We start from the raw sequence: 16,026 nt of genomic DNA, 5'->3' as shown, positions 1-16,026 counted from the left end.
ATACTTGTGGCACTGCCGCCTTGGTCATATCGGCGTTAAGCGCATGAAGAAGCTCCATACTGATGGGCTATTAGAGTCTCTTGACTTTGAATCATTTGACACATGCGAACCGTGCCTCATGGGCAAGATGACTAAGACTCCATTCTCAGGAATAATGGGGAGAGCAACCGACTTATTGGAAATAATACATACTGATGTGTGTGGTCCAATGAACGTTGAAGCTCGCGGTGGTTATCGTTATGTTCTCACTCTCACCGATGATTTGAGTAGGTATGGGTATATCTACTTGATGAAGCACAAGTCTGAGACGTTTGAAAAGTTCAAGGAATTTCAGAGTGAGGTTGAGAATCAACGTGACAGAAAAATTAAATGTCTACGATCTGATCGTGGAGGAGAATATTTGAGTCACGAGTTTGGCACACACCTAAGGAAGTGTGGAATCGTTTCACAACTGACGCCGCCTGGCACACCGCAGCGCAACAGAGTGTCTGAACGCCGTAATCGCACTTTATTAGATATGGTACGATCTATGATGTCTCTCACTGACTTACCGCTATCATTTTGGGGATACGCATTAGAAACCGCAGCATTCACTTTAAATAGGGCACCGTCTAAATCCGTTGAGACGACACCATATGAACTATGGTTTGGCAAGAAACCTAAGTTGTCGTTTCTTAAAGTTTGGGGCTGCGATGCTTATGTGAAGAAACTTCAACCAGAAAAGCTCGAACCCAAAGCGGAGAAATGCGTATTAATAGGATACCCTAAGGAAACTATTGGGTATACCTTCTATCTTAGATCCGAAGGTAAAACCTTTGTTGCCAAGAACGGATCCTTTCTAGAGAAAGAGTTTCTCTCGAAAGAAGTAAGTGGGAGGAAGGTAGAACTTGATGAGGTGATTACACCCCCTCTCGAACAGGAAAGTAGCGCAGCGCAAGAAGTTGTTCCTGTGGTGCCTACACCGGCTGAAGAGGAAGTTAATGATGATGTTCATGAAGCTTCGGATCAAGTTACTACTGAACCGCGAAGGTCCACAAGGGTACGCTCCGCACCAGAGTGGTATCGCAACCCTGTGATGGAAATCATGTTGTTAGACAACGATGAACCTTCGAACTATGAAGAAGCGATGGCGGGCCCGGATTCCAACAAATGGCTTGAGGCCATGAAATCTGAGATAGGATCCATGTATGAGAACAAAGTATGGACTTTGGTGGACTTGCCCGATGACCGGCGAGCCATAGAAAATAAATGGATCTTCAAGAAGAAGACTGATGCAAACGGTAATGTAACCGTTTACAAAGCTCGACTTGTCGCAAAGGGTTTTCGACAAATTCAAGGAGTTGACTACGAAGAGACTTTCTCTCCCGTAGCGAAGCTGAAATCAATCCGAATCATGTTAGCAATTGCCGCCTTTTACAATTATGAAATTTGGCAAATGGACGTCAAAACAGCGTTCCTTAACGGGAACCTTAAGGAAGAGTTGTATATGATGCAACCAGAAGGTTTTGTCGACCCTAAGGGTGCTAACAAAGTGTGCAAGCTCCAGCGCTCCATCTATGGGCTGGTGCAAGCATCTCGGAGTTGGAACATTCGCTTTAATGAGGTAATTAAAGCGTTTGGGTTCATACAGGTTTACGGAGAAGCCTGTCTGTACAAGAAATTGAGTGGGAGCTCTATAACTTTCCTCGTATTATATGTAGATGACATATTATTGATGGGGAATAATATAGAGATGTTGGAGAGCATAAAGGCCTATTTGAACAAGAGTTTTTCAATGAAGGACCTTGGAGAAGCTCCATACATATTAGGCATCAAGATCTATAGAGATAGATCGAGACGCCTCATAGGTCTTTCGCAAAGTACATACCTTGACAAGATATTGAAGAAGTTCAATATGGAAAACTCGAAGAAAGGGTTCTTGCCAGTTTTGCAAGGTATGAGATTGAGTAAGACTCAGTCGCCGACCACGGCAGCATATAGAGAGAAGATGAGTTCTGTCCCCTACGCTTCAGCCGTGGGCTCTCTAATGTATGCCATGCTGTGTACCAGACCTGATATAAACCTTGCCATAAGTTTGGTTGGGAGGTACCAAAGTGATCCCAGTACGGAACACTGGACAACGGTCAAGAATATCCTTAAGTACCTGAAAAGGACTAAGGAAATGTTTCTCGTTTATGGAGGTGACGAAGAGCTCGTCGTAAAGGGTTACGTCGACGCTAGCTTCAACACAGATCCGGATGACTCTAAGTCACGGACCGGATACGTATATGTGTTGAATGGTGGGGCAGTGAGCTGGTGCAGCAGCAAGCAAGAAGTCGTGGCAGCATCTACATGTGAAGCGGAGTACATAGCTGCTTCAGAAGCGGCTCATGAAGGAATTTGGATGAAGGAGCTCATCACCGACCTTGGAGTGGTTCCAAGCGCGTCGGGTCCTATGACACTCTTCTGTGATAACACTGGAGCCATTGCCATAGCCAAGGAGCCCAGGTTTCACCGGAAGACGAAGCACATCAAGCGCCGCTACAACTCCGTCCAGGACCATGTCCAGAGTGGAGTGATAGATATTTGTAAAGTACACACGGATCTGAATATTGCAGACCCGTTGACTAAACCTCTTCCACAAGCAAAACATGATCAACACCATAATGCTATGGGTGTTCGATACATCACAATGTAACTAGATTATTGACTCTAGTGCAAGTGGGAGACTGTTGGAAATATGCCCTAGAGGCAATAATAAAATGGTTATTATCATATTTCCTTGTTCATGATAATCGTCTATTGTTCATGCTATAATTGTATTAACAGGAAACAGTAATACATGTGTGAATGAATAGATCACAATGTGTCCCTAGCAAGCCTCTAGTTAGCTAGCTCGTTAGTCAATAGATGATCATGGTTTCCTGATCATGGGCATTAGATGTCATTGATAACGGGATCACATCATTGGGAGAATGATGTGATGGACAAGACCCAATCCTAAGCCTAGCACTAGATCGTATTGTTCGTATGCTAATGTTTTTCTAATGTCAAGTATCTTTTCCTTCGACCGTGAGATTGTGCAACTCCCGGATACCGTAGGAGTGCTTTGGGTGTATCAAACGTCACAACGTAACTGGGTGACTATAAAGGTGCACTACGGGTACCTCCGAAAGTGTCTGTTGGGTTGGTACGAATCGAGATCGGGATTTGTCACTCCGTGTGACGGAGAGGTATCTCTGGGCCCACTCGGTAGAACATCATCATGAGCTCAATGTGACTAAGGAGTTAGTCACACGATGACGTGCTACGGAACGAGTAAAGAGACTTACCGGTAACGAGATTGAACAAGGTATAGGTATACCGACGATCGAATCTCGGGCAAGTTCTATACCGACAAACAAAGGGAATCGTATACGGGATTGATTGAATCCTTGACATCGTGGTTCATCCGATGAGATCATCGTGGAGCTAGTGGGAGCCACCATGGGTATCCAGACCCCGCTGATGGTTATTGACCAGAGAGGTGTCTCGGTCATGTCTGCCTGTCTCCCGAACCCGTAGGGTCTACACACTTAAGGTTCGATGACGCTAGGGTTATAGGGAATTGTTGTACGAGGTTACCGAAAGTTGTTCGGAGTCCCGGACGTCACGAGGAGCTCCGGAATGGTCCGGAGGTAAAGATTGATATATAGGACGGATGGTTTTGGACATCGGAAGTGTTTCGGGCGTCACCGGTAATGTACCGGGACCACCGGGACCACCGAAGGGGGGCAACGACCCCGGGAGGCTAGATGGGCTAAGTGGGGAAGGGAACCAGCCCCTAGGTGGGCTGGTGCGCCCCCCACCCAGCCCATGCGCACCAGAGAAAAGGGGGAAGGGGGAACCCTAGCATAGGTGGGCCTAAGGCCCACCAGAGGGGTGCGCCACCCCTCCTCCCTGCCCTGGCCGCCGCCCCCTCTCCCATCTGGGGCTGCCGCACCCCTTGGGGGTGGGAACCCTAAGGGCTGCGCCCCCTCCCTCTCCCCCTATATATAGATGAGGGTTCGGGGCTGTTTGACACACGGTTTCATCTCTCTCTCGGCGCAACCCTGCTCCTCTCCCTCCTCCTCTCTGCCGGCGCTTGGCGAAGCCCTGCCGGGAGACCTCGTCTCTCCACCGACACCACGCCATCGTGTTGCTGGACTTCTTCCCCAACCTCTCCCTCCTCCTTGCTGGATCAAGGTGCGGGAGACGTCACCGGGCTGCACGTGTGTTGAACGCGGAGGTGCCGTTGTTCGGCACTAGATCGGAATCGCCGCGAGTACGACTCCATCAACCGCGTTCTAGCAACGCTTCCGCTTAGCAATCTTCAAAGGTATGAAGATGCTCTTACCCCTCTCTCGTTGTTGGTCTCTCCATAGGAAGATCTGAATATGCGTAGGAAAATTTTGAATTTATGCTACGTTACCCAACAATAACAAAGAGTCTCTTGTGTCTCCAACACACCCAATACAATGATAAGTTGTATAGGTGCACTAGTTCGGCAAAGAGATGGTGAAACAAGTGCAATATGGATGGTAGATATAGGTTTTTGTAATCTGAAATTACAAAAACAGCAAGGTAACAAATGGTAAAAGTGAGCACGAACGGTATTGCAATGCGTGGAAACAAGGCCTAGGGTTCATACTTTCACTAGTGAAGTTCTCTCAACAATGATAACATAATTGGATCATATAACTAGCCCTCAACATGCAACAAAGAGACACTCCAAAGTCACTAATAGCGGTGAACAAACAAAGAGACTATTGTCGGGTACGAAACCACCACAAAGTTATTCTTTCTGATCGATCTATTCAAGAGTCCGTAGTAAAATAACACGAAGCTATTCTTTCCGTTCGATCCATCATAGAGTTCGTACTAGAATAACACCTTAAGATACATATCAACCAAGACCCTAATATCACCTAGATACTCCATTGTCACCTCAAGTATCCGTGGGCATGATTATACGATATGCATCACATAATCTCAGAATCATCTATTCAACCAACACATAGAACTTCAAAGAGTGCCCCAAAGTTTCTACCACAGAGTCAAAACGTGTGCCAACCCCTGTGCATAGGTTCCCAATGTCACGAACCCGCAAGTTGATCACCAAAACATACATCAAGTACTCACATGAATCCACGTGTGCCAACCCATATGCATAGGTTTCCAATTGTCACAAACCCGCAAGTTGATCACAACAGATAGACACGTGCAAGACATATATCAAGTGTTCTCAAAGACTCAATCCGATAAGATAACTCCAAAGAGGAAACTCAATTCATTACAAGAAGGAGAGGGGGAAGAACATCATAATATCCAACTATAGTAGCAAAGCCCATGGTACATCGAGATCAAGACATCTCAAGAACACGAGAGAGAGAGATCAAACACATAGCTACTTGTACATACCCTCAGCCCCGAGGGATAACTACTCCCTCCTAGTCATGGAGATCGCCGGGATGATGAAGATGGTCACCGGAGATGGATTCCCCCTCCAGCAGGGTGCTGGAACGGGCTCCAGATTGGTTTTTGGTGGCTACAGAGGCTTGCGGCGGCGGAACTACCGATCTAGGTTTCTTTTTGGGGGTTTCTGAATTTATAGGAATTTATGGCGGTGGAATTGCGTCAGTTGGGCCCACGAGGAGGTCACAAGCCTGCTCGCCACCACCGGGGGTGGTGGTGGCGGCGTGAGGGCTTGTGACTCCCTCGTGGCCCATCTGGCCTTCTCCCAAAGCTTCGAGGGTCTCTTTTGGTCCAAAAAATAATCGTAAAGTTTCATTCCATTTGGACTCCGTCTGAAAATGGGCCAAAAACACGAAAAAAACAGAAACTGGCACTTGACACTGAGTTAATAGGTTAGTCCCAAAAAAGATATAAAATAGCATATTCATGCATATAAAACATCCAAAGTTGAGAAGATAATAGCATGGAACCATAAAAAATTATAGATACGTTGGAGACGTATCAACCGACTCTGGACGTTGGCGACGCGCCGGTCGTGGCCTTCCTGTGACCCAACCGACGACGGCTTCTCATGTTTTACTTTTCCACGTTGTTGGCGGGCGCCGCGAACGTGGTGGCCGCCACCTTGTCGATCTACGCATAGCCGTCTTCTTTCTCCGCTGGCATGGCATGGTTTCGCATATGTTGATGGTGGATGGAGCGATAGTGAGCACGGGAGGAGCGGACCTCGTCCACGGCAGCAACTCGCCACTCCTCCGCGGGCTGGCTTGAAGCACGAGTTGTTGAACCAATTGCTCCTCATGGAGCGGCAAGGGAGGTGGAGCAGCGAGTTGCCTGGCTTGTATCGGCAGGTTCGACGGTAACCCAGTCAGCTTCAATGTTGCTTTGGTGATGTTCATGGCTTCAGTGTTGGTATCAACGTTCCTTTGGTCGTTGGTATCTGATTTCCTTCATGTCCCCTCCAACAGTTCCTTGTGTGTTGCTCTAATTTGCAAGAGGTCCTTTTGTTCTTATCCGGTTCTGAATGCCATGTGATGAAGCAGGAGAAATCGAGAGAGTTGGCATGTGTTGTTTGGGTTCCAGCTCATTGGCAATGACGTTTGCAACGAGATCATCACTTCATTATCATTTCTTCTGGGCGAAGGGCGGCTACATATCTTTCTCCGAGGCAATGTGCAAAAAAGGAGGCAGCTCGGTTCCAGTTCAGGGTCCATGGCTTATATTCGCGAAGTGGGTTGCCGGGGACGAACCAGTGGAGGCCTTGGGATCTTGGAATCCCAAGTGGCCTCATCTCCTGCGGTGGCAAGGTTAATTTTGTGCAAGAGTTGTATGTGACGTGGACACATCTTTCATTCTCCGTTTAGGGTTCTTTTTGCATAACTTGGGGATTGGTTTGTACTACTTTAATGATCTAAGCGGTTGTATATTATTTACAAAAAGAGTAATATCTTAGCTTTTCTGGGTACAGTCGTAATCTGCAATGTACTTAGGCCCTGTTTGGAACCACCCAGATTATATAATCCAGTTTTTATAATCTATTCAGTCTTCAAACATGACAGTTTATGATGTAGATTATAAAAACTAGATGGATAGATTATTAAAAACTCATAATCTACTCTACACCAGCTAAAATCAGATTATGGATTGCTAATGACCCATTATCCTTGTAAAGTTGAAGATAATTACATTCCTACCAGCACCACTCTCCTCTTTTTTTAAAAAAAAGAGGGCAGACGGGTCATTATGCAATGTAAGACCTGGATTACAGTTTATATAATCTGGCCTCCAAACATGTTCACCTAGATTATTTCTATAAACCAGATTATATAATCTATCTTCATAATCCAGATTATCATAATCTATTATGGTTTCAAACAGGGCCTTATGCTTTATGTTTACCATGCAGTTGTTGATCCTCCCAGGCCCTTCTCGTTCAAAAAAGGAAAATATTGTGTAGAAGCATGCTCCTCCTGCCTCTTCGCACTTCGCAGAGTATCATCTCTCTTCTTGTCGGCCTATTTCTTTGAAATGGCAGAATTTGGCCGATTAGCCTATTTTATTAAAGTTAATCTTGTTTTCCGAAATCAAAATTGTCGAGTTGATTATAGCTAACTGGATGAAAACCCTCACAACCGCTGAGCGGCACACATAAGATACCCCACGTACGCCACTCCTAAGAATGCCTCGTTGAGACAGCACACACGTGTTATTATCATCACTCCTCCCCTAAAGACGTCATCGTCATTCCTAAACCCTGAGCAAACAACTCCGACTTCGATATACGCGATCGTCAACCCGACCCACATTATAGAGGTCGTGTGAAGGTGTCCCAAGATCGGCACGAGAACTTAGCCTATAAGAGCATCTGCAGCCGGACGTCTCAAATGATCCCTCATATGCCCGTGGACGCGCCCGTTAAGTGATCGGACAAGATAGAGAAGGAAAAATGACCAAAACGGACCCCTCGTATCATTCCTATATGTCCGTATTGTCCGCGAACCCTCATATCCATCTTAAATATAGGAAGGATATGAGATTTCGCGGACGGAACCTCACCCCGAATCACCTTTTAGTTTTCTTTTTTCATTCTTTTCTTTCTCTTTCTTCCTTTCTACCAAACGCGTGCAAGTGACCGGACATACGAGAGAGAAAATGAAAAGTGTGTTGCATGGACGGACAAATAATGAACACGTCCAGTCACTGACCGGGCGCCTTGTGGGCGTTTAGGGGGTCATATTTGCTATGTCCGGCTGTAGATGCTCTAAGAGCATTTACTGTCGGACCCTTTAAACGCCCACGGACGCGCCCGCTGATCGGACGCGCATTATTTTTTGCCTTCCACATCCGCATTCCTCATTTCCGAACCCTCATATCCATACAACGCATGCAACGTTGCGTAAAACCAGAGATATCATCTTCCATCAGATCGGATTGCTTCGCCGACCAAAAGGATCATAGTTCATCGGCAAATTCATACTACAAAGTACTTAAGCATAATTAAAATATGAACCAAACGTGGAAGGGCGGAGGAAAACACCATTTCCTCGCTGCCCCCTTCCCCTTCCGGTCATCCACGCCATTGTGCCCCTCCTTCGTGTAGGCGTCGGCGTGCGGTGGAGCGTCGGCGTGCGGTGGAACGTCGTCGTCATCATCATCGGAGCCGGACGTGGTGGAGACGTCGCTATCGTCCTCGTCCTTCGCGTGGCGGGTTGCTTTCGCCTTCGCCTTCGCCTCTTTCACTACCTCGCGCTCCGATAACTGGATGGCCAATCGGAGCGCTTCGGCGGCGCGGATCCGTCTCTGTCGTTGTCAGTGAGCGACGAAGGACGTCCGCGAGGAGCGTGTCCTCAGGGTCGACCGATGTGCTCGAGGTCGAACGCCGCGCGGCCAGCGCCTCCCCCCGTCCCTAGCCCGCTGCCGCTCGCGATGGGCTGCACACGCCTCGGATTCTGGCGTTCTCATGTGCCCCGTCCCCGACGCAGGCACGAGGACCCAGCAGTGGCCGGGCATCGCTTTCGAAGCAGAAGGTGGTGGAGGTGGGCGGCGTACCTGATCTAGAGCGGACCTCCCGGAGCGGGAGCTGCCGAAGTTGTGCGCCTGGCGAGAAGGGCCCGTGACATCGTCGGCGGACAACGGGCCTGGAGGATGCAGATCCACCGCCGTCGGCGCTCCGTTGGCGTGCGACGGCCCAAAGAATGCAGATCCACCACCACCGGGGCCTCCTTGGACCTGCATCGACCGGGCGCAACGCGATGCGGAGGGCCACCTCCTCCTCATCGACGTCCGACCCGTCGGAGCTGCTTCCATCGCCGGCCACTAAATCGGAGCGTGGGACGGACAGTGAACTGTCGAATGTCTAGGGTTTTCTCGATTCGGGTATTTAATGGGGTCGGTGGTGAGCCCGACTGACGGGTTCGGGTATTTAATGGGGTCGGTGGTGAGCCCGACTGACGGGTCGATGGTGGGCCAGGCAGTCGTGCACGGGCGCCCGGGTCCTCCACTCTACTCACAATGCTAATTGGAGGCAGCGGGTACCGATGCCACGCTAGGGAGTTCAGAGAGTACACGGAGGCAGTGAAGCAGCATTGATAACAAGTAACACAACCAAAATCACTGGGTGTGACACTGCCATCTCCTGAAGCTGTAAAACACACCTGAAACAACGGTGGATCACGGCCAAGCCAAGCTGTTTTATTATCCAAAAACTATATACATCCATAAGTTCCTTACGGTGATACATTGTGACTGAATTCTTACACCGAAATAGCCGTTCCGGAGTAGGGCAAGTAGTCTGGAGTGGAACGGAAATAAGACAACAGTCGTTCTCATCTCATGCCCCACCTCCTCGGAGACAGGTTTTGGTTAATAGAGGAGCTTCAGCCACTGTATCTTCAACCCCAAGTGAGGATGCAGCTCAAGAAGCCGAGTTCTACTTCAGACATAATGCCCAGCTCAGTGACTTTGACATTGCAAGCAGGATCTCTGTGATTCATGTACGCCACATGCTTTGAGCTGCGATAGAGGAGAAAAAACCCTCCAAAAGTCGCAGCAGAAGATGGAAATTTTACCTGCCTCGATGGTTATATGCTCTAACTGGAGCGGTTCATACATCAAACGAAATATCTTCATCTCACCTAACCAACCCTGAAATTATTTGGAGAAATAGAGAAATTAGTTGTCAAGTAGTTGGACAGAGAAGAATAATGCCAGGCAAATATAGAGATTTAAGCGTTGTTTGGTAGGAAATGATAAGGAAACCCCAGCAGTCTCGTAAAGGAAAGTTTCACCAATATGCATTGCGCACATAATATTGAGATGGCACCATAATTGGACTACCTAATAATAATCATCTTAATGTATTATATTATATGTATACAAAAGTACAGCTTTTGCTTTGATGTGTAATTGTCGGTTCGCAATTTGTCATATAAGGAAATCTGATTGTCCCAACCACCATTTTGATGTACTATATTATAAGTATATAAGAGAGGTACAACTTTTACGCTGATGTGTAATTGTCGGTTCGTAATTTGTCATATAGATAAAACTGATTGCTCCAACCACCATATCAGATCCCACTGACTAAATCGCAGACAGGTAGATAATCAGTCATGATTAGCACAAGAAAACAAATACCTTGACTTCTGTAAAGCCAAATCCTTCCTTCTGCCTTCTTGAGTAACCGCAGTTCTCCCAACAGAAGAAATATTTGGCTCGGCTAACGGGTTGGTGACAAATCCACCCTGAACTCCAAATTTCTGCCTTTCCCACTTGTAAGAAGTTCTGCTCCCCTCCGAGCTGTTTGGAACACTGGAGGCAGAAAATCTGGAGGAGTTTCTAACACCATCATGCCTTCTCCAGAATTTTGGGCTCAGAATGCAACAGGTGTTCACACGGGGTTCACTGCTTGACATCCTTTCTGAAGAAACTGCTAGGTCACGTGATATCTCATCCAATGCCATCTCTAGGCCATGGACCCTTGTCTCCAAAGAGTTCATGCCATTCTCAGATTTCCCCATAAATTTCTGATGAATAAGATGAATAAAATGTGTCAGATAAGCTTCCAACACACATGTAATGTATCAGAAGCATGCCAGGTGAGTTACTGCTTATAAGGCCCATGGCTACTAATTACGTAGGAGTACAAAGACTTGCAATTTGACATATCAAGTGATGGATGGCAGATGCAGATAAAATCAGCAAAATAAATAAATAAAATTGTACTTTTTTGCAAGGCCAGATTCAAATTGATGATAATTGCAGATTAAGACATTGTTTTTTTTTTTTGAGGAATCACCGCCGGGGGGGGGGGGGGGGGGAGTTCCCCCACCTGAATATATTGCTCAAAGGTAATGCAGCCGCGGCTGATTAAGACATTGTCATATAGCATAAGTCATGTTCCTGGCCAGGTTGCCTCTGTAATATGAAATTGTCAATGTCACAACTTGACTAGTGTCACGTAGACATATTCAAGTCATTTATACTGAAAGATAAGTGTACCTCTTCACACGACCAACACAAATATTTCAATTGAATATCTCAACTAGAGCCAGTTTAGGCCTAACTTAGCTTTCCTGAAGTTCATCACACTTGTAAAATAGCCAATGCCAATGAGGATCTTTTTTACTTACTAATTTCTGCAGACATTTTTCATGGTTACAAAACCTATAACCCTTGCAGAGAATGCCATATTGCCATGCATAAAGTTCTGGAGTTATTCAAAGGCCCAAAGATCGAGCGTACTGACCACCAGCCACTACCCACTTTTTAAAAGCAACTGTACATTCTTGCTAATAAATATGAGCCGACCAAACCCTAAGAACATGCTAAACCTGCTTGAACAGCTAGTACTGTCTGTTTTTTTTTTTTTGCCCTTAACACGAAATTTATGGTCCTAGTTGAATAGAATTGTAAATTATAATGTCCAACACACACAAAAGAAAATACCTGGAGAAGATCAAGCAAACCACTCTGCTGTTTCTCAATCTGAAGCAGCTGTGTCCTGATCTCTGACAAGCCCTCGTCTTTGAGGCCTGACTGAGCCCTCTCTGAACCACCTTCAACCTCAGAAATCTCTTCCAAGTTACCACCACATTCATACGGAACAACTCGCGAACCAGCCTTCGCTTCATTGCCCTGGAAAAGCGCCCTCCTTGTTTCCAGCCTAGATCTCAGATTGCCTCCTTTCAGAAGCTTCTCCTCCGTCACCTCTTTGATCGGGGTAGCATCAGGTGCAATTGCAGTGTCAGCCTTGTAGTCGCAATTCTTCGCTTGGCCTACCTTGCGGTTTGAAGGCGGTGACAGCCTCTTGTTTCTGATGGATGAGGGGCTGTTCTTTCTTGTGACACCAGGTAACACATCAGGAGGAGGCGACCTGCTCGTAGGTAATCTATTCTTCCTCGTCGCTGACTGGACGGAGTTTGAGCCCAAGGAAGCAGCTGGATATCTCCCATCACTTACACTCCCTGCTTGATCACAAGATGATTTGTGTCAAAAAAGAAAGAAACAGCAGAGCCCCAACAGTTCAGAGTTTTATTGGGAAATCAAATACAGTTAGTACAACACATGATTTTCCTATTCATAAATAAATCCACAATAATATGGCTCTTTTCTGTTAGCAGTATACTCGCTCCGTTCCTAAATATAGTTCTCTTTAGAGATTGCACTGCAGACTACATACAGAATAAAATAAATAAATCTACGCTCTAAAATATGTCTATATAGTCCGTAGTGAAATCTCTTTAAAAGACTTATATTTAGGAACGGAGGGAGTATAAACGACTACTTGAGCCAACCGTAAATTTATCAGATCTGCACAAGTAGCAACCAAAACTTGACATGTTCCACGTCAGGTGCATCACCTGCGAGAGAAGATCTTCGTTGTGAAAGTGACGCCGGCGCCGTACATGAGGATAATTCTTCCTCTTCGATGTCTGGTATCTCTTTCCACGCCTCGATCATCCTGCTCATCGAGTCCCGCACAATCTTGACCTACATTGAACACCGAAACGAAAATCTAAGCGTCGAACCACAGATCCAGAAAAACATGTCACACCACGCAGATCCAAGCAGACAGAGGACCAACCTTGTCAAACCTCCTAGCCTCGAAATAGGCGAGGCAAGAGGATTTGTGGGTCATGAGAAGATCCTTGTACTCTAGGGCAAATGCGGCAAGCGCCTCGGCCGCGGCCTTCCTCGCCGCCCAGTCGTCGCTGGCGATTGCGTCGCGGAGGCACGGGATGGAAGCGGTCACCTGGGCGTCGCCGGCCACGGCCGCGGAGGCGCCGATGAGGCTGATGAGGGCGGGCTTGGCCTTGAAGGCATTGCTGCGGAGGAGCTTGAGGAGGCGGGGTTGGAGCTTGTGGAGGTAGGAGGCGAGGTCGGCGGTGAGCGGGGATGCCTCGACGGCGGCGACGGTGGCGAGCGCGGCCGCGAGCTGCGCGCACTGGTCCTGCTCGTGGAGGAGCGCGTCCGCGAGCGGCCCGAGCGCGGCGGCGGCAGACGCGGACGCGGCCGCCGCGGCGCGGGCGGCGTCGACGAGCGCGCCGCGCACGGACGAGTCCTGGTCGCGGACGCGGCGGAGCGCGGCGGCGAGGATGCGCGGGACCAGGGGCGCGACGGCGTCGCGCGGGTGCGACGCGGCGACGAGCGCGAGGAGGCGGAGCGAGTGGCGCCGGAGCGGGGTCTTGTCGGTGGGGCGCGCGTCGGAGACGGCGGCGACGAAGGCCGCGAGCTCGTCGGCCGCCAGGGCGCGCGCGACGGCGTCGAGCTCGGCCGCCGCCATGGCCTCGGTGTCGCGGTCCGAGAGCCGGAGGAGGCAGCGGTTGACGCGCTGCTTCAGCGGCTCGGGGGCGCCGCGCGGGCGCGCGGCGGTGCCCATGGCGCGGGCGCGAACTCGAGCAGCACCTGGCGCGCGGTGGAGTGGCTCGGCGAGGAGCCAAGAAGTGGCGCCGGGTTATATTAATGGCGCGTGCGGTGCGGGGCGAGGGTGGTTAGGGGGGAGGAGGAGGCGGCACCGAGGAGTGGCATGGAAGCCAGCCACTGAGGAGCGACGCCGAATAGGTGGCGGGCGGTATCGTGGTAGGGGTAGAGGAAGGGGAGATCCAGGACGGATGGCGGGATGTATTTATGCTTTTCTTTTGTTTTTTATCCCTTTTAAGCCCTTTTCTTCTCCTGCTTTCTTCCCTTTGTATGCACCCAAGAGCAGCTTTGTCTGCCCATCAACCCGCCGGCATTGAGTAGAAATCTGTCCATGTCATCGTTAAGAGCAATTCACGTAATTAGACCCAAATAGGAAGATGCACCTTAGGGCATCTACAATGCATAACCTCAGAATGATGCCTCGTATGTCATGTAGGACCGAATGTTAAAAAAAAGGTTTGGATAAGTAATCAGGATTCTATGCAGGAGGTGAGTGTTTAAACAGAAAAGATGTAGTCCGATGTAAAAGGTTGAAAAAGTTAAAGTGAAAAGTAGATATGCATGTGTATTAGAATCTTAGATGAGACACCACGATGATAGCTTGCATTGAAGAGGAAAAGTTAATATAGATACCTCAAACTACTTTTTATGATGGGGCATCTATATCCATATGCCACTATTGTACATGCCTTTAGACCAAGTCAATAGAAAGAGTTAACATATACTCCTAGGGTACAACTCTCTTTTCAAAAACTTGTAAATGTATTTTGATTTGTTAAAAGAAGCAATGCCAAACATCGAAATCCAACACATCGGCTTGAAAGGAATAGAAGCATCTACGTTGGATCTGTCTCACCCACCATCTTCACAACCTACTACCACAAACACTATGACTCTCGATCATAATACATCAGTCGAACAACTTGTGACCTAATAAAGTACAAAAGACGACAAGACAACGTCTTCGAGAAGGAGTCACTACTCAAATGCCAACGCTGTCATGGTACAACCAAAAGGTTAAACATGGGGGGCTATCACCCTCCAAACACCAAACACCTTAAACAAGGAAACGTTGTGCAAATGTCGGTGTTTCCTAATGTAGCTACAAGGCTAGATAATAAGTTCTTGTCCGAAGGAGATACATGCGTGATATCAGTCCCGCTAATGCCGCCATCCACCCTCTTTATGAGCCTACTCACATAGATTACTCTTAGAAGGCTCTCGAAGCTGAAAAGCCTTACCATTGTCATTGAGTCTGAGAGACTGGAAGTGAGGAATCCCACGGTTGAAGGACCCATACGCTTAGATCCATGAAGCCTCGCGAGACCCGTGTGAGCTCTACTTGCCAAATCAATCCGAGAACATTGCCCACACGGCTCAAGTCGCGAAAACCACAAAAGCTATGTTGATGGGCACCCAATATGCGTTAAATGTCGGCCATGAATGTTGGATCCACATTGCCATGAATTTGAGCGTCATCATTAGGAATGGTCGTGGAAGAATCCCATCCCATTGCAAATCATTGGCCATTATCGAGCATGGGCCGAAAGCCCCACCAAGGGCCACTAGTCACTTCACCTCCACACCCCGTCGGGAACACGCATCGCAAGGTCTTCCGCTCCACTTCAGCGCCGCTTCACTAGAGGCAAGCATTTGTGGCAGCAAGGGGCACTAAAGATGGTGTGCTAGCAGCGAATGCGTGGAGGCGCCACCGCCCTCGAACAACAAAGGGACAATCCCATTTCGTCATGACTCTGGTTCGCCAAACATTAAAGCATCTAATTCTTTTTAACTAGGAGTTTTTTTCTCGCACCTACGCCAACAATAATCTTGCATAGTAGAACAACAAGTAGAGTCCATACTACTCTCCACACCGCCCACCACTACATGAAAAATAAAGAACACACATATTCCCAACGTAAGTTATGTTTTGTAGGGAGTTGATACAGTTTTCAAGTTTGATCTTCTACGCAAACATGTTGTCTAGTATAAAATAACTGTCAACTTTAAAAGCATATTTTTTAGTAAGTTAGAGCACATACAATGAGGGCGCTATCACTAGGCGCTAGGGTCTATTTGTCGCCCATTTTTCTCTATTCTCGGTCGAGCCTCGGAGTTTTGTTTGCGTCGACG

General features: G+C 47.9%; 1 protein-coding gene across 1 annotated transcript; it reads right to left on the bottom strand.

The window, feature by feature from the left end:
- Window positions 1-9,640: 9,640 nt before the first annotated feature.
- Window positions 9,641-14,061, bottom strand: LOC123401462 (TORTIFOLIA1-like protein 3). The gene is made up of 5 exons (XM_045095287.1): window positions 13,058-14,061; window positions 12,834-12,963; window positions 11,920-12,437; window positions 10,609-10,997; window positions 9,641-10,116 (listed from the first exon to the last, which is right to left on the bottom strand). The coding sequence occupies exons 1-5, from the start codon at window positions 13,850-13,852 to the stop codon at window positions 10,107-10,109; spliced, it is 1,842 nt and encodes a 613-aa protein (XP_044951222.1). The 5' UTR covers window positions 13,853-14,061; the 3' UTR covers window positions 9,641-10,106.
- Between the last annotated feature and the right edge of the window lie 1,965 nt (window positions 14,062-16,026).

Source organism: Hordeum vulgare, chromosome 6H (genome assembly GCF_904849725.1).
Source record: "Hordeum vulgare subsp. vulgare chromosome 6H, MorexV3_pseudomolecules_assembly, whole genome shotgun sequence".
NCBI classification, from domain to species: domain Eukaryota; kingdom Viridiplantae; phylum Streptophyta; class Magnoliopsida; order Poales; family Poaceae; genus Hordeum; species Hordeum vulgare.
This window is presented reverse-complemented; position numbering and strand designations above follow the sequence as displayed.

Excerpts from the sequence above, each read along its gene's own strand:
- LOC123401462 (XM_045095287.1), bottom strand. The coding sequence starts at position 13,852 with ATGGGCACCGCCGCGCGCCCGCGCGGCGCCCCCGAGCCGCTGAAGCAG. Across the intron at positions 12,964-13,057 it reads AGGCTAGGAGGTTTGACAAG|GTCAAGATTGTGCGGGACTC; the intron begins GTTGGTCCTCTG and ends TGTTCAATGTAG. Across the intron at positions 12,438-12,833 it reads ACGAAGATCTTCTCTCGCAG|GGAGTGTAAGTGATGGGAGA; the intron begins GTGATGCACCTG and ends GTGATCAAGCAG.